Source organism: Monodon monoceros, unplaced genomic scaffold (assembly GCF_005190385.1).
Source record: "Monodon monoceros isolate NGI ecotype Baffin Bay Population unplaced genomic scaffold, NGI_Narwhal_1 Super_Scaffold_11, whole genome shotgun sequence".
NCBI lineage: Eukaryota > Metazoa > Chordata > Mammalia > Artiodactyla > Monodontidae > Monodon > Monodon monoceros.
Genome location: NW_021703767.1, coordinates 83,210,491 through 83,236,946, shown reverse-complemented (window position 1 = coordinate 83,236,946; position 26,456 = coordinate 83,210,491). Strand labels below are relative to the sequence as shown.

At 38.7% G+C, this 26,456-nt stretch overlaps 1 protein-coding gene and 1 non-coding gene across 2 annotated transcripts in view; one reads left to right on the top strand and one right to left on the bottom strand.

Moving 5' to 3' along the window:
* Positions 1 to 26,456, bottom strand: part of PARL (presenilin associated rhomboid like) — a 64,743-nt gene that overhangs the window by 5,541 nt on the left and 32,746 nt on the right. Inside the window, exons 5-7 of the mRNA XM_029214643.1 lie at positions 13,993 to 14,088; positions 13,255 to 13,404; positions 11,730 to 11,800 (exon numbers count right to left, since the gene is read on the bottom strand). Of these exons, the coding sequence (XP_029070476.1) occupies positions 11,730 to 11,800; positions 13,255 to 13,404; positions 13,993 to 14,088 (317 nt within the window). The remainder of the gene's footprint in view (positions 1 to 11,729; positions 11,801 to 13,254; positions 13,405 to 13,992; positions 14,089 to 26,456) is intronic.
* On the top strand, positions 1,192 to 1,264 carry TRNAG-UCC. The gene has a single exon. It is a non-coding gene; the product is annotated as a tRNA-Gly (tRNA).

Here is a 26,456-nt window from a genome sequence, read left to right as displayed (position 1 = left end):
CATGCCGCGGAGCGGCTAGGCCCGTGAGCCATGGCCGCTGAGCCTGCTCGTCTAGAGCCTGTGCTCCGCAACGGGAGAGGCCACAGCAGTGAGAGGCCCGCATACCGGAAAAAAAAAAAAAAAAAAAAAACAAAAACAACAAAATATAATCAGTTATGATGAGGAAGCACAGCAACTGCCAAACTGTTTTCCAAAGTGGTTTTAGTGTTTTACTTTCCTACCAGCAGTGTATGAGATTTCCAGTTCCTCCACATCCTCACCAACACTTGGTATGGTCAGTCTTTTAAATCTGTAATATAGGTTTATAGTGATATCTCAGTGTAGTTTTTATTTTCATTTTCCTAACAACTAATGATGTTCATCTTTTCATGTCCTTAGCTGCTATCCATACATCTTCAATTGAAGTGTCTGTTCAAACCTTTTGCCCATTATTCTTGAATTTTTCTTTATATAGTCTAGACACAAGTCCTATATCAGACTTCTGACATGCAAATATTTTCTTTTAGCATGTATCTTGCCTTTTAACAGTGTCTTTGGAAGAGTATAAGTTTTTAACTTACATGAAGTCTGATTTATTAATTTGTGCTTTTTGGTCTCTCAACTATGAAATCTTTGCCTAAAATAAGGTCACAAAGAGTTTTTTCCTGTTTTCTTCTGTAAGTTTTTATTTTAGGTTTTACATTTAGGTCTGTTTCACTTTGAAAAAAACTCCAAAATACTCCTGAACCAGATTCACCAACTTTTAACATTCTGCCACATTTCACTTATCATTTTTTCTTTATATCCATACTTTTTTTCCTGAACCATTTGAGCATAGGCTGCATATATCATACCCTTTTACCCCTAAATACTTCAGTGTATATTTCCTAAGAACTTGAATATCTTTATATATCCTACAATACAGTTCTCAATTTCAAGAAATTTTATACTGCTATATTATACTTCCATTTAATCTATAAACATATTCCAGTTTTATCAATTGTTCCACTAATGCCCTTGCAGCTGTTTTTCCCCACGTATTGCATTTAGTTGCCATGTCTCCTTGGTCTCCTAAAAGCTGGACCATTTCCACAGCCTTTTTTTAAAAAAGGGGTCCATTTTCATTAAAAGCCTCTGACTAAAAAAGGTGAAAATAAAGAATCTCTGCACGGGGTAGGCTAAGCATCTGTCTAAAAAGCAAGCTGTGGGAATTCCCTGGTGGTCCAGTGGTTAGGACTCTGCACTTCCACTGCCAGGGACCCAGGTTCAATCCCTGGCTGAGGAACTAAGATCCCGCAAGCCACACGGTGCGACCAAAAAATAAATAAAATGTCATTAAAAAAAATAAAAAAGCAAGTTGCAATTTATTCAGACACATAAATATGTTTAATGTATAATAAGTACAATAAGTTATAGTCACAAAGAAACTGGCTTTACATAGAAATGCACAGCTAATAATGCACAGCTAATTTCTTTAATATTTAAGTTTCTGTAATGAGGACTTTAGACGGAGAATATAATCATCTACGGAGAAGCAATTTAGAGGGTGCAGGATTTTAGTGCTCTTCTTTCAATTCAGCTAACCAAATTATATTTGTTTCATTTGGGGGAAAAGTATAATTTTATTGGTTTTTTTCTCTCAGAAAATAAGGTCTCAACTTGATTTCTTCTGGGTTTTGTTGAGTTGACTTTTTTAGGTTTTATTTAAAAATCTAGGATGCTCAAGTCGCACATCTTAAAGCCTGAAAGGTGAAGGGTTACTCTTTAACTTTCAAATTCTCAGTGACACTGACATCCACTCTGCTTAAATACAGTATATGCTGGTAGATTATAGTGGCAGATGTTGAAGTTCTAGCCAAAACAAATCTTTCAGAACAAATATAAATTTGGCCAGTTTAACATGTTGCACCCTAGAGGAACCATGACCCAGCAAGTTTTGTGGGGAATCCCACCTTCTGAGGTAGTGCTGATATCCTTCCTTGAAAGCTGCTGTGATACATTAAGGACGTGGAGTGGGGAACCAGCGAAAGAGTGAACAAATTACAGAGGCTGTGTGTGCATGTGTGTGTGTCTTCACAAGGCAGCGACGGCCCTGTGAAGGGAAGTCAGGATTTCTGAAGAACCTCGTGTGTTACTATTGCAGACTTACATAGGAGCCAGTTTGGTAAATATACAATTGCAGACAGTTGATCTTAAGTAGAGAATACAGAATTCTGACTCCTGACCTCCACTGCAAAATTAACACGTTATCTCCAACACCCAGCCTATCCCTTTTAATATGTAGTTGACTTTGTTTCCTTGTTCTTTCATTTTTTTAGCCTAAGCCCTGGGTTGTCTTTGTCCACTTGCCTGAACTCATGTCTTAGGTTCTCCTTCTGAGGAATATTAATGCTGTCCTTCCACCGTGTAGCTTCCCCAACCCATTCCTAGGAATGCAGCGTGAGCTGGTTTCCCTGTTTAGGCTGACTGGCAACTATATATTAAAGGGCTGCGGACTTCGGGGATGCCTGGGACTCATAACTCTTAAAAGTTTTAGTAATTCCTAAAATGTAAGATAATCCTTTATTCTGAAGCAACTCTTCACACAGAAGACCCTAAACAGTTGGCGATTAAGAGAGGTAGATGCTATTTTCCAGAAATAGCCTTTTTAATATAAAAAAGTAGGGACCTTTCCTTTTAATTATAGGGACAGTCAGAGTCAATTATAGGTGCATCTTTTAGAAATTTTTCTCTTAGGTGTTTTTTTAACATCCTATTTTGAAATAATTTAAATCTTACAGAAAAGTTTGCAGGAATAGTACAAAGGACTCCCAAATCTTTAAACATAAAAAATAAAAGCAAGTTGGGTTTACTGAAGTATAAGTGACACACAAAAAACTGCACATGTGTAAAGTTTATAATTAAGCTTTGACACATAAATACCTATGAAACCATGGCCACACTCAAGATTATGAGTGTGGCCCAAAAGTTCATCATCCCCAGAAGTTCCCTGGTACTCCTCTGCAGTGCGTCCCTCCTGCTCCTCTCCCATTCCTAGGCTACAACTTCTCTACTTTCTGTTAAGATAGATTCACTTTGAGTTTTATATTAATGGAATCATACAGCATATACTCCTTTTTCTTGTTGTCTGGCTTCCTTTACTCTGTATAGTTATTTTGTAATTCACCCATGTGGTTGTATCAATAATTTATTCCCTTACATGGGTGAATAATATTCCATTGTATGGTTATACCATAATATGTATATTCATTCACCTGATGGACATTTGAGTTTTTTCTAGTTTTGGCTGTTACAAAAAAAGCTGTGAACATTTGTGTACAAGGCTTTGTGTTCTTTCATTTCTCTTGGGTAAACACCTAGGAGTGAAATGGCCAGATCATATGGTAAATAGATTATTATCTCCATCTAAAGCACTCATTACAGAAATTTAAATATTAAAGGAAATTCTCATTAGCTGTGCATTTCTATGTAAAGTCAGTTTTTTGGTTATTAAATTTTATTTATTTTAATTTCATCTTTCCTCTGACTTTATTTTTATTTATTTTTTAACATCTTTATTGGAGTATAATTGCTTTACAATGGTGTGTTAGTTTCTGCTTTATAACAAAGTGAATCCGCTATACATATACATACATCCCCATATCTCCTCCCTCTTGCGTCTCCCTCCCACCCTCCCTTTCCCACCCCTCTAGGTGGACACAAAGCACTGAGCTGATCTCCCTGTGCTATACAGCTCCTTCCCACTAGCTACCTATTTTACATTTGGTAGTGTATATAAAGTCAGTTTCTGTTTGACTATAATTTATTGTACTTATATTATTTTAAAGATAGGAGGGAGTTCCATTATCCTTCTAAAGTTTTCTCAAAGTGATCTATATCTACATAGATTTAAATATATTTATGTGTCTGAATAAGTTGCAACTTGCTTTTTAGACAAATGTTTGGCATACCCCATGATTATTTTCACCTTTCCTAGTAGGAGGCTTTTAAGAATATAATAAAAATGAAACCTTCCTCCTCAGAAAAATTCATACATATTTTAGATATAATTTCAGGGACTCATGAACCCAAACCCATGTAGACCCTAGAGGTCTGCTTCTTTGATTAGAGGTAAAGATCTTTTATTCTCCACTAATAATTTGTTTATGTACACTGGTTATGAACTTGTAATCAATATGCACATATATTTTTATTTATTTCATAAGTAAACAATTTTCATTAAGTACTTTTCTTTATTAATATATAAGCTTCATGTATCTATCATATAAAAAAAATTTTTTTTTACACTATAAATTTTAAATGAACTTGCTCTAAGAGGCCTTCTGCTTCTACAAGCTACATACAGCTAAAAACCCTGGGCATTATATGTAAAACAAATATAAGATGACTCTTAAAGACTGAGAAAGGAAAGCAGCCCAGCTAGGAACCTTAGGACCCAAGGAATGACACAGTGGTGAGTTCCCTGGGTTTTCTTTTGGCCTCACGCTGCTCAGACTGGGCTCTGGAGAAGCTCACAACCTGGAAACACCAATGAACTCAGACAAAATAGGCCTGTACCAAAAAATGCTCTCTCTAGCCAAAGGACTAAGAAAGCATAGCCTAGCAAGACACAAACTTTTAGACAATAACCACTTTACTCCAGCCAAACACCACAGAAACAACTGTGGCCCCATCTCCATCAGCAAAAGCTGAGTGGAGAGCCTGGACTTCCAGCCTTAAAGACTGCAATGAGGTGTCCCACTGTCCCTGACAGGGTGGTGTCAGCGGGGGTCACACAGGCAGCAGTAATAAGGCACTGTTCCTCCTCCTAGCCAGGGCTGTATCAGTAGAGGTCTCCTGGGGAGCCCAAACTCCCCGCCCTGCAGCAACAAGAGCTCTTCCCCCACAGTGTCAAAGGAGACTGGGGAACCTGGACTGCCTCACTCACCTGGCAGTAGCAATCACAACACTGTCAGAGGCAGCCTGCTAAACAGTAGATTTAATTAAGATTAAAGTCTCATAATATCCAAAATGTCCAGGTTTCATTTAAAAATCACTCGTCAGGGAATTCCCTGGTAATCCAGCGGTTAGGACTCGGCACTTTCAATGTCATGGCCAAGGTTCGATCCCTAGTCAGGGAACTAAGATCCTGCAAGCTGTGAGGCGTGGCCAAATAAATAAATAAAATAAAAATCACTCATCATACCAAGAACCAGAAAAATCTCAACTTGAATGAGAAAAGACAATTAATAGATACCAACATCAAGATGACACAGATGTTAGAATTATCTAACAAGCATTTTAAAACAGCCATCATAAAAGTGGTTCAACAAGCAATTACAAACATGCTTGAAACAAGTAAAAAACAGCAAAGAAATAAAAAGGCTCAAAGAAATAAGAGATATCAAGAACAATGTAAACTTTAGAATGAAAAATACAATAACCTAAATAAAAATACTGAATGGCTCAAGCAGAATGGAAAGGACAGAAAATAATCAGTTACCTTGAGACAGAATAGCAATTACCCAATCTGAACAACAGAGAAAAAACAGACTTTAAAAAAAGTTAATGGAGTTTCAGGGACCCATGAAATAACAAACTATCTAACATCATGTCTTCAGAGTCCCAGAAGGAGAAAAGAAAAAGGGTGAGGCTGAAAAAGTATCTGAAGAAATGGCTGAACATTTCCCAAAAGACATAAACCTATAGATTCAAGAAACCGAGTGAACCACAAACAAGATAAATACAGATATCCATGACAAGACATATAGTCAAACTTCTGAAACTAAAGACAATGGAAAAAGTCTAGAAAGTAGTAAGAGAAATGACACCTTACCTATAGGGGAAAAGCTATTTGAACAACAAAGAATTTCTCTTCAGAGACTACAGAGGCCAAAAAAAGTGGCACATTTTTCAACTGCTGAAAGAACTGTCAGCCTGGAATTTTATATCCAATGAAAATATCCTTCAGAAATGAAGGGTGGAAAAAAAATGAAAAAAGAAAAAAATTTGAGAATCTGTCACCAGCAGACCTAACTGGCTAGTGGCTAAAGGAATGGCTAAGAGAAGTTTTCTAAACAATGAAATGATATAAGGAGGAAATCTTGGAACATCAGAAAGAAAGAACAATGGAAAAAGTAAAAATTGAGTGTAAATACAATAGACTGTCCTTCTCTCTTGGAATTTTCTAACTTATGTTTAATGGCTGAAGCAAAAATTACAACAGTGATATTCTAAATGTATGTAGAGGAAATATTTAAGATGATTATAATTTGGGGAAGGTATGCGGACAAAAAGCAAGGTAAGGCTCACTTCACTCAAACAGGTAAAATGATACCACCAGTAGGCTGTGGTAAGTGATATATAGACTGTAGTACCCAGAGCAGCCACTAAAAAGTTATACAAAGAGAAACACTCCAGAACACTATAGATAAATCAAAATGGAATTCCAAATGAATCTGCACTAGTGATCATTTTATTTCACTTGCAACCTTGTAAGAAAGAGACTGAAGATACTTTCCTAAGCACAAGAATTCAGTTTATGTACAAGTTAGACCAGTGATGAGTTAAATCAATGAAGTTACAGCAAGCAGGTTATCATAACGTTGGTGAGCAAATTCAGCCTATGATAAACTATTTACAAACATAACCATACAAAAATCTATGGGATGCAGTAAAAGCAGTCCTTAGAGGGAAGTTCATAGCAATATAGGCCTTCTTCTTTTTTTTTTTTTTGCGGTACACGGGCCTCTCACTGTTGTGGCCTCTCCTGTTGCGGAGCACAGGCTCCAGACACACAGGCTCAGTGGCCGTGGCTCACGGGTCCAGCCGCTCCGCAGCATGTGGGATCTTCCCGGACCAGGGCACGAACCCATGTCCCCTGCATCGGCAGGCGGACTCTCAACCACTGCGCCACCAGGGAAGTCCCCAGGCCTTCTTTAAGATATAAGAAAAATCTCAAATAATCTCAAATCTAACCCATCACCTAAAAGAATTAGAAAAAGAACAAAAACCTAGTCAGCAGAAGGAAGGAGACATTAAAGATCAGAGAGGAAATAAATAAAACAAAGATTAAAAAAAAACAATAGGACAAAGCCCAATAAAATCAAGAGCTGGTTCTTTTAAAGGGTAAACAATTGACAAACCTCTGGCCAGGTTCACCAAGAAGAAAGGAAAGAACACCTAAATAAACAAAATATGAAAGAGGAGAAATAACAACTGATACCACAGAAATAAAAAAAACCATAAGAGAATACTATGAACTATTATATGCCAACAAACTTGACAATCCAGAAGAAATGGACAACTTTTTAGAAACATACAGCCCACCTAACCTGAATCAAGAAAAAATAGATAACTTGAACAGATCACTAGACATGAAATAGAATCTGTAACTAAGAAAACTCCCTGCAGAGAGAAGTCCAGGACCAGATGGCTTCACTAGGTAATTCTACTAAACATACAAAGAAGAACTTGTACTGCTCCCTCTCAAACTCTTCCAAAAGACTTAAGAGGAAAGAACACTCCCAAAGACATGCTATAAAGCCACCCTGATACCAAAACCAGACAAAGACACTACGAAAAAAGAAAATTACAGGCCAATATCTTTGATGAATACAGACACAAAAATTCTCAACAAAATATTAGCAAACCGAATCCAACAACACATAAAAAAGGTCATACACCATGACCAAACTGGATTCATCCTAGGGTCACAAGGATGGTTTAACATACGCAAATCAACCAATGTGATACACCACCACAAAAAAAGGAAGGACAAAAACCACATGATCATCTCAATAGATGCAGAAAAAGCATTTGATAAAATTAAACACCCATTTGTGATAAAAAAAAAAAAACTTACAAAAATGAGTACAGAGGGAACATATCTCAACATAATAAAAGGTATTTATGACAAACCCACAGCCAATATAATACTCAATGGTGAAAAGCTGAAAGCATTCCTGCTAAAATCTGGAACAAGACAAGGATGCCCACTCTCACCACTTCTCTTCAACATAGTATTGGAAGTCCTAGCCTCAGCAATCAGACAAGAAATAAAAGGTATTCAAATTGGCAGGGAAGAGGTAAAACTGTCATTATATGTAGATGACATACTATATATAGAAAACCCTAAAGACTCCACACAAAAACTACTAGAACTGATAAACGAATTCAGCAATGTAGCAGGATACAAGATTAACATACAGAAATCAGTTGCATTTCTTTATAATAACAATGAAATATCAGAAAGGGAAACAAACAATCCCTTTTAAAATTGCATAAAAAAATACATAAAGGACTTAGGAATAAACCTCACTAAGGAGGTGAAAGACTTATATACTGAAAACTACAAAACATTAAGAGAGGAAATTAAAGATGATTCAAAGAAATGGAAAGATATCCCATGTTCTTGGATTAGAAGAATTAATACTGTTAAAATGGCAATACTACCCAAAACAATCTACAGATTTAATTCGATCCCTATCAAATTACCCATGACATTTTTCACAGAACTAGAACAAATCATCCTAAAATTTACATACAACCATAAAAGACCCAGAATTGCCAAAGCAATCCTGAGGAAAAAGAACAAAGCAGGAGGCATAACCCTCCCAGACTTCAGACAGTACTACAAAGCTACAGAAATCAAAACAGTGTAGTACTGGCACAAAAAGAGACATAGAGCTCAATGGAACAAAACAGAAGCCCAGAAAAAACCCCACACACCTACAGTCAATCTTCAACAAAGGAGGCAAGAATATAACATGGGAAAAGGATAGTCTCTTCAGCAAGTGGTGCTGGGCAAGTTGGACAGCTGCACGTAAATCAATAAAGTTAGAACACACCCTCACACCATGCACAGAAATAAACTCAAAATGACTTAAAGACTTAAAAGATATTATACGATAAAACTCCTAGAAGAGATCATAGGCAAAACATTCTCTAACATAAATTGTAGCAATGTTTTCTTAGGTCAGGCTCCCAAGGCAACAAAAATAAACAAATGGGACCTAATCAAACTTACAAGCTTTTGCACAGCAAAGGAAACCATAAACTAAATGAAAAGACAACCTAAGGAATGGGAGAAAATATCTGCAAATGATGTGACCGACGAGGGCTTAATTTCCAAAATATACAAACAGCTCATACAATTCAATAACAACAAAAAAAAACCCAATTGAAAAATGGGCAGAAGACCTAAATAGACTTTTCTTCAAAGGAGAAATACAAATGGCCAATAGACACATGAAAAGATGCTCAACATTGCTAATTATTAGAGAAATGCAAATCAAAACTACAATGAGGTACCATCTCACACCGGTCATAAAGGCCAACATTAAAAAGTCTACAAATAACAAATGCTGGAGAGGGTGTGGAGAAAAGGGAATCCTCTTATACTGTTGGTGAGAATGTAGATTGGTGCAGTCACTATGGAAAACAGTATGGAGGTTCCTCAAAAAACTAAAAATAGAGTTGCCATATGATCCAGCAATCCCACTCTCTGGCACACACCCAGACAAAACTAATTCGAAAAGGTACATGCACCACTATGTTCATAACAACACTATTTACAACAGTCAAGACATGGAAACAACCTAAATGTCCATCGACAGGGGAATGGATAAAAATGTGGTGTGTATACACACACACACACACACACACACACACACACACACACACAGGAATATTACTCAGCCATCAAAAAGAATGAAATAATGCCATTTGCAGCAACATGGATGGACCTAGCAATTATCATACTAAGTCAGAAGGAGAAAGACAAATATCATATGATATAACTTATATATGGAATCTAAAATATGATACAGATGAACATATCTATGAAACAAAAACAGACTTACAGATAGAACAGACTTGTGGTTGCCAAGGGGAAGGCAGGGTAGGGGAGGGAAGGAATGGGAGTTTGGGGATTAGCAAAGGCAAACTATTATATATAGGATAAACAACAAGGTCATACTGTATAGCACAGGGAATGAATATAATAATAACCAATAACTAGTAAGAAGTTCCATTTTTAAATGAGATTCAGAATATGCAGAGCTCTAACTAAACAAAACCCTTACCAAAATCTAGTCAGTATTCGTGCTCCTTTGTGCCACTGTTAATTGACAAATATTCTTTAACAATCTTCATCTTTCAAAGGCAATAAGACCAATACTTTATATTTTCTATCACAATTTTGTCAACAGTATTTTTTTCTCCAGATTTCTCATTAAAAATACCATATACCTGGTGATTTAGTTTTCCTTCATTTTAACCAAGAATGAATGAAAGTACTTGGGGCTAATAATTTTATCCTGCCATGGCTCTATAGGATTTTGATGACTGAACAGAAACCACCATTTCCACCTTTCTTACTACATGTTCCTTACTATGCTAAGCACTCTAAACACACTTGCATTGCAAATGAGAAATAGGTATGTTACCCCCATTTTATATGGGGAAGCAGGTTCAGAGCGGTTAAGTAATAAGTCCTGGAAATCATGAGTAAGTGGCAGAGCTGGGATTCAAACTCAGTCTAATTCCAAATGATATGCCGCCACACTCTATTCATGAACTTCAGTTTCCTATCTGCAAAATGGGAATACCACTTGTCTGAGGGCACATCAAAATGCCTTCCCAGATCCTCCGAAGTAATGAGAAAAGTCTTCCCACCCTCAGAACCCCCAATGTCCTCTAGAGACTACTGAGCCCTTTCAGTGTACATTAGATGTGTATGTTTTCTCCCCAACTAAACTAAACTTGAAAGTCAGAGACCATTTCTGAGTCATCCTAGTGGTCTTCACTGCCTTCACAAAACAGGTGCTTAGTTGGCAAATGAGGTAGAATTTGAGATATATAAATTATATTGACACCAAATTTTATATAGAAAACAAACATTCCACGAAGAAAAAAAAGGGGGGGGGGCGGTATTAAGTTAAGAAAGCATAAAGGTCATAGGACAAGATACAGGCCTCATTGGGAAAATTAAGTAGACACAAATCTGAGGAACACACAAATTATGGAATGGTTATTTTACATAAGGATTCTTTTCCAAAACTGAACCTTCTTACAGTTTCTTTAAATGTGAAATTCTCTATTTGAATACATTTAAGTGCATTGAATACATTTAAGTGTATGTAACTATGCACAAATTGAATGTGTAGTTTTTAAAGAAATATTATGTAAAGATTTCCATGTGCCTAGAAATCTGTCATTAAACTCAAAAGAAAACACAATTGTAATTTTTAAAAATCATCCAGAAATAACTGAGGGCAGGAATTTTGACATCCTGCTCACTGGATGTATCCTCAGCCTCTAGTAAGTACAGTGCCTAGTAGGCTAATCTGCACAGCACTCAAATACTGACTAAAGAGGAGGACACAGTATCAGATCCAAATCTCTAATTACTTAGAATTCTCCAATGCTAGATTAGGCTCTCCAGTTTATGGGGATTACATACCCACTATTTTGAGTACTCCTCATGATATACACGCTGTGCCAGTTAAGTATATATAAATGACCAATGGTTAAAAGCTATAACCTGAAATTTATAAGGCTTTACAAATGTATAAATTCTAAATTAGATGTCGATTAGTTAATAGTATTGTTTAAATATTAATATTTTGGCATTGATAGTTGTACTGTGGTTCTCTAGTTAATAGTAGGGTTAAGGGTATATAGGAACTCTTTGTACTAATTTTGCAACTTTCTTGTAATTCTAAAATTATTTCAAAATGAAGCGAAAAATTTTAGTTAGAAATACTTACTGCACCAAGTGATGGTCCATATCTTCCTGTGGCAACTTTACACACATAACTAACAAAATTGGAAATAACACCTAAGAAATAAATCACATTTCAGTAATTTTAGTGAGGTATAAAAATGGCTTCCATTTCTGACCTCCACCCCACAGAGACTAACAATGTTGGGTTTCTACCCAGGTCACTACAAGGTGCAGGCATAGATACTTATCCTGCCTGTCGCTTCAGATATATTACAGGGAAAGCAAAGTCTGACCCACTGTACACTTACTGAGTAACAGAGGGTCATTCACTTTACCTTGTAGTTATCATTTTCCTCAACTACACTGTATGAAGAAAGACTAGTTCCCAAGCTCACCAACTGTCTGGGAATTCTCTGGACTGCACTCTAAACACTAAATCAGAACCTCTGGAGTGGGACCCGGGAGTCTATATTTTACCCAGCTTGCCAAATGAATGTGCTGCAGATCTAGACTAGATGATCCTTTACAGGTCCCTTTGGCACCAATGTCATCTGAACTGAGTATGGCTAATTTTAAACAGCAACTTTCTATAGAGCAGGAATTAATGGCACTTGAAACAGACCCTTTGTACCTACAACAACATTAGTGCTAGGGGAAAGAACTACACACTTAACTTATTAGGCCAAAGATACTGCTCAGCTTCTGTTTTGAGGACTAGATGCATGTGAGTATTTAATTAACACTGATTAAGTACCCACTCTGGGCCTTGTGGTAGGTGCTTTTATTTTATCCCTTCTACAACCCCATGTCATGAGAGTAAGCAGTTTTATCCTCAGAGAGTATATATAGTCTTTTCTGCAACATCACACAGCTGGTAAGCAGAAACAGGATCTGAACCTAGGTCTTCCATCTCCAAGCTCAGTGTCTTTTCACTACATATATCTGCCAGCTATACTGTTTTTAAATGAAGGGATTTTAGGAATAAATTTTTACACTTTCTGGTTTGAATTAAGTACATTTTGCAAACAGAAAGTAAAAAAAAATTTTTTTGAGATAAGTAAAATATAATCAACTAACTGCCAATTTAGCAGCATCTAGGAACCTGGAATCCTGCACTATCATTTACTAGTGAAATAAGGAAATGATGCTACCTCCAGGATGACTTGAGTGGCTCCATGCTAATATATGCTTGCAACAAAGAATGAACTAATTCTTGACAATCTTATTGGATAGCTAATCGAAAGCTTTCTGAAAACTGAACACACTTGGGAAATGAGCGTTAAGGTTATTTAACACAGATCCAGATGATTGAAGCAGCCCAGAAGTCTGGGAACCACTAATCTATAAAATGGTGGGCCTGAGCTGAAGAAACCAAGGCCTAGGGAGATAAAAATGACATGCTTAAACACTACACCAGTTTGTATCCTTCTCTATATACAATCTGAGAAACAAATATGTACTGAGCACTTACGGTATATAGAATACAGCTATAATCATTCCCTTTGTCCCTTCTCCAGATAGGGGAGAACACTTATACTCTGAAAGGGCCTGAGATGAAAGCTTGTTACCTGCAGATAAGTACACTGCCATGAACTGCTCTTGACCGAGAATGTTCACTATGCTGGAGGAGAAGCTCCACAAGACGTACATATTTGCTGCCATGTGAAACAAGGAGAAATGACTGAACGTTGACAGCAACATTGGAGAACAAAGGACCTCTACAAGAGACAGAAAAAGTCTTGTAATTGTGGAACACACAGCCAGTAAAAATGATCCATTTTAGATTTTTTCATTATTATTATGACACAAACATGAGAAACAAACCAGAGCTAGTTAAAAGATGGATAAGATGGTTTAAGACAGCTTTTTACCACTTGAAAAAGGCTATCTTAAATCTCAGAGATTTTCTACTTAGTAAGCAACCAATAAAGATTCTCAGGTCAATGAAAGCAACTTGTCCTATAGAAAAAGTTAGTTAGAAAAAAGAATTTGTAAATTATTTCAATTACAGAAATAAAATTGTATATAATAGTCTCTTCAAAGAGTAAACTTGTAGTGATCACAGATCTTAAATCACTAAAAAATATTTAGATTATCTACTATGTGCAAAGTACATTTTAGGTGCCTTGACACAGCTGTAAGAGAAATGAGGTTCCTGTCCTCCAAGAGTTTACAGCCTATCCTCCAGATTTTGCTTACAATTATTGACAAGTAAATCATCTTTTTTATAGCACTTCAATTACCATAAAGCATATTTCTTCCATTTTACCTCTACCTCAAAATAAAATCACACAAGTTAGACTTACTTGAGGCTGGACTGGATGTGAAATATCTGATCATCGTCCGCTGTAGAGAAGGTACTCTCCACAAACAAAATACAAAAACATTTGCAGCTATGATACCTACAAAATAAACATTTATAATTTAGGGAAGTTAAAAATAAAAGCAAAGAAAGTCTGATCAAAAGTCCACCCGAGGGGGCTTCCCTGGTGGCGCAGTGGTTGAGAGTCTGCCTGCCAATACAGGGGACACGGGTTCGTGCCCCACTCCGGGAGGATCCCACATGCTGCGGAGCGGCTGGGCCCGTGAGCCATGGCCGCTAAGCCTGCGCATCCAGAGCCTGTGCTCCGCAATAGGAGAGGCCCGCGTACCTCAAAAAAAAAAAAAAGTCCACCCGAGGGACTTCCCTGGCAGTCCAGTGGTTGAGACTTCGCCTTCCAATGCAGGGGGGTGCGAGTTCAATCCCTGGTCGGGGAGCTGGGATGCCGCATGCCTCGCAGCCAAAACACCAAAAAAACATAAAACAGAGGCAGTGTTGTAGCAAGTTCAATAAGGACTTTAAAAGTAGTCCACATCAAAAAAAAAAAATCTTAAGAAAAAAAAGAAGTCCACCCAAGTAAGTCCACCCAAATAATAATATACTTGGGGGAGCTGGGGGGATGTAAGCTAAGAAAAGTAAGTGAAATCAATGTTTCTGAGTATCAAAACTGTCACAGGTTGGTAAAGTCAGAAAATTCCTGGAAAATGCTCTAGGAGCTAACTTCCTTCACTCAGATCCATATTTTACTCCTTCAGAACAGTTCACTCTTCTCAATAAATAATCAGATCTATAATTATTGCTTGAAAATGGCCAAGGCAAAGACAGAAGTAATGTACAGAATTAGGTTCTTTGGCCAAGAGTCAAAAAGCTACAGAACATCGCTTCTTTTTCCACAGGGAATGGTATGCTTCTTTAACTTCTGGACAGCTTGTGGAAACACCTATGGATCATCCATATAGGGACTTCCCCGGTGATCCAGCGGTTAAGACTTCGTGCTTCCACTGCAGGGGGTGCGGGTTCAATCCCTGGTCAGGGAACTAGGATCCCAGGATCCCACATGCTGCTCGGCACGGCCAAAAAACTTTTTTAAAAAAGTCATCTGTGAAGATGAAGATCCACATGTCTGAGAAAAATGCTCATAAGAATTCAGTAATAGTCTGGAAGACTTTTGCAACTGCTTTTGAAAATATGTCTACATGTAGGAGTTGGGTGACTTTTATTTTTCTGCAAGAACTGATGTTGCTAGAACTACCACTAAATTGAGTAAGTTTATTTACTGTTAAAATGTGACTAAATAGTTAATTTTAGGGAAGAAATTAAGTTATTCTTAAAAACTACAAATTTTAAAAAGATACATTAATTTTAGGTACCACAACTCCTTACACATAGTAGGCACTTATCTACTTGAATTAAAGAAATTTAAACATGTATTCACTCATCCTGTCTCTTTAGGCAACAGGCAACTAGCCCTTTCAACTTCTTCAATGATAATAAGGACTGATTCCAGCAACATTCTGGTAAAATAATTTATTTTAGAAGATATTCACTGTACAGTCCCTGCCAGCTGCTACATCTTGGAGTTTTCCTTTGGCTCCCATATTTCTGCACTCTGTAAGACTCTCAGCTATCCACTGGTATTCCTAGTCTCTCTAGTTTTTGCTCTCCCACTTAAGAGTTAGAATCTATGAAAAATGGTAGTTTCCTTTCCAAAGACATTTTTTCCCATTTTAATATCTGAAATCAGGATGCATTTTACAATTGGTAGTGTGTCCAATGAACTGGTAGTATCTTTCCTTTCTTCATAGCATACTGAATGGTGTTTTACTGCGTTTAACTGAACTGATCCTATCAATTTTATCAGATGCCCTACTAGTGAGGACTGTGACTGTGATTATGACAGCTATTTTACCATGTCTTTTTAAAAAAAATTTATCTTTCTTTTTTAAAAAATTTCTTTATTTTTGACTGTGTTGGGTCTTTGTTGCTGCGCACTGGCTTTCTCTAGTTGCGGCGAGCGGGGGCTACTCTTCGTTGCAGTGCACGGGCTTCTTATTGCGGTGGCTTCTCTTGTTCTGGACCATGGGCTCTATGCATACGGCTTCAGTAGTTGTGACATGCGGGCTCAGTAGTTGTGGCACACGGGCTTAGTTGCCCTGTGGCATGTGGGATCTTCCCAGACCAGGGCTCGAACCCGTGACCCTGCATTGGCAGGTGGATTCTTAACCACTGGGCCACCAGGGAAGCCCTATTTTACCATCTTTAGTAAATAACTACAACTCTTTCCAAGATGGTGTGAGGAACAGTATTTATTTTTTTAAAAATGGGGAAAGGGATCATAAACAAGGTAAGTAAGAGCACTGTGTGTACATCCCAATGAGGAATCTGGAACCCTGGGCAGGGAAGGTGGGCAGGGCCTCCTCAGCTGCCGGAACAGATCTCAGGTGTTTATCATAAAAAGAAGTGAGCAGTGATGAGTATTGCCTGGGGTTCTTTAGTTTCTTTTGCAGAGTTAAACATCTTTACTAACCCAGAGACTCTTAGGTCTAGATTGTTGTACACAGTGTTTGTCATCTCAGGGTAAAAAAGACTTGAGAATAGTTTGGCCCAGATTTCCATGGTCATAAAGATAAGTCAGGGCTTTGCAGTTTGCTCCAGTTATGGTTCACTGCAAAGAGAAAGCAAGATGGGGCCCCATCCTGCCTGCCGAAAAATGGCAACTACTCTGCCTACTCTGCCAGTTCCACAGGCCACTTCCTGAAACCGGTGACATACAGCACTCAATTCCAAAAACTACAAGCACTACAGCACTGTAGAGAAGTAGAAAGCATCTCTGGCTGAAGAAATTACAACCAGGGAAAAGACTTGAAGGGAAAGATAACCAAAGATATCAAGGTTAACAGTAGCCAAAGAGTTAACATTGCCAAATTTTCAACCGAAACGTAAGAGGCCTTTTTGGTAAATTTGACAGAATAGTGGTACTGGAACACGCTGCAGTCAAACCCCTCACTTCATAGACCAGTGATCTACGATTAGGCAACCCATCAGTAAACAACTGAACGTATATACCCAAATTATATACATGCACAACTATAATTCATTATAAAATACACTAACAAAAGAAGAGAGAAAGTAAAATGCAGATATTTTCTTCCCTGGTTATCCCATTTTGAAGGCCAATTATAGATGAGAAAACTGAGGCTCTAAGAGGCACAAGTTTTCAGAGAGCCAAATTCAGTGGTTAAGCCAGAATTCCTAATGTAGTGCTCTTTCTACTAGACAGCGACATGGGTAGCCAAGGGGATTTCTTTTGACCTTGGTCACTCTAGGACTTCAGATACCAGACAAAGGGCTCCTTATATGGGGAACAGCATAGGTTGGTCCCCAGAGGCGAGTGAGCAGGAGGTGTGACAATCGTAGGCCTACTGAGGAAGCACTGCACATTGTCTGAAGGTAAGGGTGAAGGAGCCCAGCAGGACTGACTCTGTCCTATTTACACTATAACCTGGGCAAGAGGCCTAATCTCTCAGCCTCAGTTTCCTCTTCTGTAAAATGAGGGTAATAAAATCAACCTCGAAGAGCTGAGTGATGATTAAATGAGAAAGCATGATTACATGTAGTGGTCACACAGAGACAACTCAATAAATGAAAAATATGCTAGAAAGGGAATGGCCTTTTCAGGTCTGAATCCTAGGTACGTCACTTGAACCTTTGTGGAATGTGGCATTTCACCGCCTTCATTTCAGTTCCCTCATTTGTAAAATGAGGATAATACTTGCTATACATCATAAAGGCTTAAATAGATAATAGATGCACCTAGTATGTAGATGCTCAAAGAAAATGGTTCCCTGCCCTCCTTCCTTCTCCTTTGAGAGGTAGAACTGCTTAGGGTCTCTGTTTGTATCTCCATTTAGGAGGAGTGTTACTTGCCTCCTCCTGACTCAATCATGTCTTGGACCAGCTTGGCACTATTGATTTGGGAAGGTCGCTGCTGCCTCAGTGCCTACCTTTACCAAAAGTGATGCACTGGATTCTATCAGCAAGAATAATAGAGTAAAGACCACCAAAAGTTCTGTCCTTCATAAAAGCAATGAAAAAACTGGCAAAAAATGTTAGAATCTACTTTTTTAGAACTCTGGTAACTAGCCAAAGGCTTGCTGCAAACCAGCATTTTTTTTTTTTGCGGTACGCAGGCCTCTCACTGTTGTGGCCCCTCCCGTTGCGGAGCACAGGCTCCGGACGCGCAGGCTCAGCGGCCATGGCTCACGGGCCCAGCTGCTCCGCGGCATGTGGGATCTTCCCGGACTGGGGCACGAACCCACGTCCCCTGCATCAGCAGGCAGACTCTCAACCACTGCGCCACCAGGGAAGCCCCCAGCATTTTTTTTTTTTTAAGAAAAATGGATAAATCTTGATAAGAACAGTGAGCTTCCCCGCTTTCCAGATATGTTAGCCATGAAAATACACTTTCCCTGGCAGCCACCAGAGATAGCAGAATGGAGCTGAATCTCTTTCAAAGCCTTGTTCCCAAAGAATTATCATCATCTGGCCTATCTGATAATAGTTTCTTGGAAGACCCCAGTTGCAAGGATGTCTGTATTTGACCTGCCTGGGAGCTTAAGTACAAAATTCATTTCCCCAGGCGGCGTTTGTCAAAAGCAATTACAGGCAAGTGTTTAAGTTTGCAGCTGCCTGAGGTGATGGATAACAGAGACTAAACAAAAATCTTAAAAGGAAAATATGAGGAGTGAGATGTCCATAGGGACTTACAAAACCTCCAACATATTTCTGGGATCTAGAAAGCCACAAGAAGAAGACAAAGTAGACTTTAAGACAGTATTTGTTACTAGAGACAAAGAATGCTATTATATAATGAAAAAAGGGTCAAAAAAAATCTTGATATCCATGAAGAAGATATAACAATTACAAACATATATGCTTCTAACAGTAGAAACCCAAAATATATGAAGTAAAAACTGACAGAACTTAAGGGAAAAATAAATGACTCAGTAATAGCTGGGAGCCTTCAATACCTCATTTGTAATAATGGATAAAATTAGATTACCAGCAAAGATGGAGAGACCTGAATACTATAAACAAACTAGACCTAACAGACATGTACAGAATACGCCACTTAACAGAATACAGTCTTCTCAAGTGCACGTGGAACATTATCCAGGATAGACCATATGTTCAGCCACAAAACAAGTCTCAATAAATTGCAAAACTGAAAATTTCAAAACTGAAATTATAAACAGTAGGTTCTGACAACAATGGAATAAAATTACAAGTCAATAATACATTTGTAAAATTCACAAATATGTAGAATTAACACACTCCTAAATAACCAATGGGTCAAAGAAGAAATCGCAAGGAAAATTCGGAAGTACTCTGCGATGAATGAAGACAAAAATATAACATACCTGCTATGAACTGAACTGTGTCCCCCGAAGATTCATATGTTGAAGCCTTAACCCCTAATGGGATGTATTTGGGGATGGGGCCTTAGGAGGTAATTAGATTTAGAGGAGGCTGAGGTAGGGCCTTCATGATGGGATTAGTGTCCTCATAACAGATACCAGAGAGCTTGCTCTTGCTCTCTCTACCTGCCATATGAAGACACAGCAAGATGGCAGTCTACAAGCTAATAAAGTTCTCACCAGAAACCGACCATGCTGGCACGTTGATCTTAAACTTCTAGCCCCCAGACTGTGAGAAAATTAATTTCCGTTGTTTAAGCCACCTGATGTATGGGATTCTGTTTTGGCAGATCAAGCTAACTAAGACAACACTAAAACTTACAGGATACAGCAAAAACAGGGCTGTGAATGCCTACACTAAAAAAGATCTCTAAGCGGGGGCTTCCGGGAAGATGGCAGAAGAGTAAGACACGGAGATCACCTTCCTCCCCACAGATACACCAGAAATACATCTACACGTGGAACAACTCCTACAGAACACCTACTGAACGCTGGCAGAAGACCTCAGACCTCCCAAAAGAGGGGATTAAGAGCGCTGCTTAAAGGAGCTCCAGAGACGGGCGCGAGCCACGGCTAAAAGCGCGGACCCCAGAGACGGGCATGAGACGCTAAGGCTGCTGCTGCAGCCACCAAGAAGCCTGTGTGCGAGCACAGGTCACTATCCACACCCCCCTTCCGGAGAGCCTGTGCAGCCTGCCACTGCCAGGTTCCCGGGATCCAGGGACAACTTCCCCGGGAGAACGCACGGCGCGGCCTCAGGCTGGTGCAACGTCATGCTGGCCTCTGCCGCCGCAGGCTCGCCCCGCACTCCATGCCCCCCCCCGCCCCCCGCCTGAGCCAGAATCCCCGAATCAGCGGCTCCTTTAACCCCGTCCTGTCTGAGCAAAGAACAGACGCCCTTCGGCGACCTACACGCAGAGGCGGGGACAAATCCAAAGCTGAGGCCCTGGGAGCTGTGAGAACAAAGAAGAGAAAGGGAAATCTCTCCCAGCAGCCTCAGGAGCAGCGGATTAAAGCTCCACAATCAACCTGATGTACCCTGCATCTGTGGAATACCTGAATACACAACGAATCATCCCAAATTGAGGAGGTGGACTTTGAGAGCAAGATTTATGATTTTTTCCCCTTTTCCTCTTTTTGTGAATGTGTATGTGTATGCTTCTCCGTGAGATTTTGTCTGTATAGCTTTGCTTCCACCATTTGTCCTACGGTTCTATCCGTCCGTTTTCTTTTTCCTTAATAATATTTTTATTTTAATAACTTTTTCATATTTTATATTATTTTATTTTACTTTATCTTCTTTCTTTCTCTTTTTCCTTCCTTCCCTCCTTCCTTCCTCCCTCCCTCCCGACCTTTCTTCCTTCCTTTCTTCTTCGACCAATTCTTTCTTTCTACTTTTCCTCCCTTTTATTCTGAGCCCTGTGGATGAAAGGCTCTTGGTGCTGCAGCCAGGAGTCAGTGCTGTGCCTCTGAGGTGGGAGAGCCAACTTCAGGACACTGGTCCACAAGAGACCTCCCAGCTCCACATAATATCAAACGGCGAAAATCTCCCAGAGATCTCCATCTCAACACCAGCACCCAGCTTCACTCAACGACCAGCAAGCTACAGTGCCGGACATCCTATGCCAAAAAACTAGCAAGACAGGAACACAACCCCACCCATTAGCAGAGAGGCTGCCCAAAATCATAATAAGGCCACAGACACCCCAAAACACACCACCAGACGTGGACCTGCCCACCAGAAAGACAAGATCCAGCCTCATCCACCAGAACACAGGCACTAACTAGTCCCCTCCACCAGGAAGCCTACACAACCCACTGAACCAACCTTAGCCACTGGGGACAGACACCAAAAACAATGGAAACTATGAACCTGCAGCCTGGAAAAAGGAGACCCCAAACACAGTAAGATAACCAAAATGAGAAGACAGAAAAACACACAACAGATGAAGGGGCAAGATAAAAACCCACCAGACCTAACAAATGAAGAGGAAATAGGCAGTCTACCTGAAAAAGAATTCAGAATAATGATAGCAAAGATGATCCAAAATCTTGGAAATAGAATACACAAAATGCAAGAAACATTTAACAAGGACCTAGAAGAACTAAAGATGAAACAAGCAACAATGAACAACACAATAAATGAAATTAAAAATACTCTAGATGGGATCAATAGCAGAATAACTGAGGCAGAAGAACGAATAAGTAACCTGTAAGATAAAATAGTGGAAATAACTACTGCAGAGCAGAATAAAGAAAAAAGAATGAAAAGAACTGAGGACAGTCTCAGAGACTTCTGGGACAACATTAAATGCACCAACATTCGAACTATAGGGGTTCCAGAAGAAGAACAGAAGAAGAAAGGGACTGAGAAAATATTTGAAGAGATTATAGTTGAAAACTTCCCTAATATGGGAAAGGAAATAGTTAATCAAGTCCAGGAAGCACAGAGAGTCCCATACAGGATAAATCCAAGCAGAAACACACCGAGACACATATTAATCAAACTGTCAAAAATTAAATACAAAGAAAACATTAAAAGCAGCAAAGGAAAAACAACAAATAACACACAAGGGAATCCCCATAAAGTTAACAGCTGATCTTTCAGCAGAAACTCTGCAAGCCAGAAGGGAGTGGCAGGACATATTTAAAGTGATGACGGAGAAAAACATGCAACCAAGATTACTCTACCCAGCAAGGATCTCATTCAGATTTGATGGAGAAATTAAAACCTTTACAGATAAGCAAAAGCTGAGAGAGTTCAGCACCACCAAACCAGCTTTACAACAACTGCTAAAGGATCTTCTCTAGGCAAGAAACACAAGAGAAGGAAAAGACCTACAATAACGAACCCAAAACAATTAAGAAAATGGGAATAGGAACATACATATCAATAATTACCTTAAATGTAAATGGACTAAATGCTCCCTCCAAAAGACACAGATTGGCTGAATGGATACAAAAACAAGACCCATGTATTTGCTGTCTACAAGAGACCCACTTCAGACCTAGAGACACATACAGACTGAAAGTAAGGGGATGGAAAAAGATATTTCATGCAAATGGAAACCAAAAGAAAGCTGGAGTAGCAATTCTCATATCAGACAAAATAGACTTTAAAATAAAGAATATTAGAAGAGACAAAGAAGGACACTACATAATGATCAAGGGATCAATCCAAGAAGAAGATATAACAATTGTAAATATTTATGCACCCAACATAGGAGCACCTGAATACATAAGGCAAATACTAACAGCCATAAAAGGGGAAATCGACAGTAACACATTCATAGTAGGGGACTTTAACATCCCACTTTCACCAATGGACAGATCATCCAAAATGAAAATAAATAAGGAAACACAAGCTTTAAATGACACATTAAACAAGATGGACTTAACTGATATTTATAGGACATTCCATCAAAAAACAACAGAATACACATTTTTCTCAAGTGCTCATGGAACATTCTCCAGGATAGATCATATCTTGGGTCACAAATCAAGTCTTGGTAAATTTAAGAAAATTGAAATTGTATCAAGTATCTTTTCTGACCACAACGCTATGAGACTAGATATCAATTACAGGAAAAGATCTGTAAAAAATACAAACACATGGAGGCTAAACAGTACACTACTTAATAACGAAGTGATCACTGAAGAAATCAAAGAGGAAATAAAAAAATAACTAGAAACAAATGACAATGGAGACACGACGACCCAAAATCTATGGGATGCAGCAAAAGCACTTCTAAGAGGGAAGTTTACAGCAATACAATCCTACCTTAAGAAACAGGAAACATCTCGAATAAACAACCTACCCTTGCACCTACAAGCAATTAGAGAAAGAAGAACAAAAAACACCCAAAGTTAGCAGAAGGAAAGAAATCATAAAAATCAGATCAGAAATAAATGGGGCTTCCCTGGTGGGACAGTGGTTGAGAGTCCGCCTGCCGATGCAGGGGACACGGGTTCGTGCCCCGGTCCGGGAAGATCCCACATGCTGCGGAGCGGCTGGGCCCGTGAGCCACGGCTGCTGAGCCTGCACGTCCAGAGCCTGTGCTCTGCAACGGGAGAGGCCACAACAGTGAGAGGCTGGCATACCGCAAAAAAAAAAGGAAATGAAAAATAAAAGAAGGAAACGATAGCAAAGATCAATAAAACTAAAACCTGGTTCTTTGAGAAGATAAACAAAATGGATAAACCATTGGCCAGACTCATCAAGAAAAAAAGGGAGAAGACTCAAATCAATAGAATTAGAAATAAAAAAGGAGAAGTAACAACGGACACTGCAGAAATACAAAAGATCATGAGAGATTACTACAAGCAACTCTATGCCAATAAAATGGACAACCTGGAAGAAATGGACAAATTCTTAGAAATGCACAACCTGCCAAGACTGAATCAGGAAGAAATAGAAAATATGAACACACCAATCACAAGCACTGAAATTGAAACTGTGATTAAAAATCTTCCAACAAACAAAAGCCCAGGACCAGATGGCTTCACAGGCGAATTCTATCACACATTTAGAGAACATCTAACACCTATCCTTCTCAAAATCTTCCAAAATATAGCAGAGGGAGGAACACTCCCAAACTCATTCTATGAGGCCACCATCACCCTGACACCAAAACCAGACAAGGATGTCACAAAGAAAGAAAACTACAGGCCAATATCACTGATGAACAAAGATGCTAAAATCCTCAACAAAATACTAGCAAACAGAATCCAACAGCACATTAAAAGGATCACACACCATGATCAAGTGGGGTTTATTCCAGGAATGCAAGGATTCTTCAATATATACAAATCAATAAAGGTGATACACCATATTAACAAACTGAAGGAGAAAAACCATGTGATCATCTCAACAGATGCAGAGAAAACTTTTGACAAAATTCAACACCCATTTATGATAAAAACCCTGCAGAAAGTAGGCACAGAGGAAACTTTCCTCAACATAATAAAGGCCATATATGACAAACCCACAGCCAACATCGTCCTCAATGGTGAGAAACTGAAAGCATTTCCACTAAGATCAGGAACAAGACAAGGTTGCCCACTCTCACCACTCTTATTCAACATAGTTTTGGAAGTTTTAGCCACAGTAATCAGAGAAAAGGAAATAAAAGGAATCCAAATTGGAAAAGAAGAAGTAAAGCTGTCACTGTTTGCAGATGACATGATACTATACATAAAGAATCCTAAAGATGCTACCAGAAAACTACTAGAGCTAATCAATGAATTTGTTAAAGTAGCAGGATACAAAATTAATGCACAGAAATCTCTAGCATTCCTATACACTAATGATGAAAAATCTGAAAGTGAAATCAAGAAAACACTCCCATTTACCACTGCAACAAAAAGAATAAAATATCTAGGAATAAACCTACCTAAGGAGACAAAAGTCCTGTATGCAGAAAATTATAAGACACTGATGAAAGAAATTAAAGATGATACAAATAGATGGAGAGATATACCATGTTCTTGGATTGGAAGAATCAACATTGTGAAAATGTCTCTACTACCCAAAGCAATCTACACATTCAATGCAATCCCTATCAAACTACCACTGGCATTTTTCACAGAACTAGAACAAAAAATTTCACAATTTGTATGGAAACACAAAAGACCCCGAACAGCCAAAGCAATCTTGAGAACGAAAAACGGAGCTGGAGGAATCAGGCTCTCTGACTTCAGACTATACTACAAAGCTACAGTAATCAAGATAGTATGGTACTGGCACAAAAACAGAAAGATCAATGGAACAGGATAGAAAGCCCAGAGATAAACCCACGCGCATATGGTCACCTTATCTTTGATAAAGGAGGCAGGAATGTACAGTGGAGAAAGGACAGCCTCTTCAATAAGTGGTGCTGGGAAAACTGGACAGGTACATGTAAAAGTATGAGATTAGATCACTCCCTAACACTATACACAAAAATAAGCTCAAAATGGATTTAAGACCTAAATGTAAGGCCAGACACTATCAAACTCTTAGAGGAAAACATAGGCAGAACACTCTATGACATAAATCACAGCAAGATCCTTTTTGACCCATCTCCTAGAGAAATGGAAATAAAAACAAAAATAAACAAATGGGACCTAATGAAACTTCAAAGCTTTTGCACAGCAAAGGAAACCATAAACAAGACCAAAAGACAACCCTCAGAATGGGAAAAAATATTTGCAAATGAAGCAACTGACAAAGGATTAATTTCCAAAATTTATAAGCAGCTCATGCAGCTCAATAACAAAAAAACAAACAACCCAATCCAAAAATGGGCAGAAGACCTAAATAGACATTTCTCCAAAGAAGACATACAGACTGCCAAAAACACATGAAAGAATGCTGAACATCATTAATCATTACAGAAATGCAAATCAAAACTACAATGAGGTATCATCTCACACCAGTCAGAATGGCCATCATCAAAAAATCTAGAAACAGTAAATGCTGGAGAGGGTGTGGAGAAAAGGGAACCCTCTTGAACTGTTGGTGGGAATGTAAATTGATACAGCCACTGTGGAGAACAGTATGGAGGTTCCTTAAAAAACTACAAATAGAACTACCATATGACCCAGCAATCCCACTACTGGGCATATACCCTGAGAAAACCGTAATTCAAAAAGAGTCATGTACCAAAATGTTCATTGCAACTCTATTTACAATGACCGGAGATGGAAACAACCTAAGTGTCCATCATCGGATGAATGGATAAAGAAGATGTGGCACATATATACAATGGAGTATTACTCAGCCATAAAAAGAAACGAAATTGAGCTATTTGTAATGAGGTGGATAGACCTAGAGTCTGTCATACAGAGTGAAGTTAAGTCAGAAAGAGAAAGACAAATACCGTATGCTAACACATATATATGGAATTTAAGAAGAAAAAAACGTCATGAAGAACCTAGGGGTAAGACAGGAATAAAGACACAGGCCTACTAGAGAATGGACTTGAGGATATGG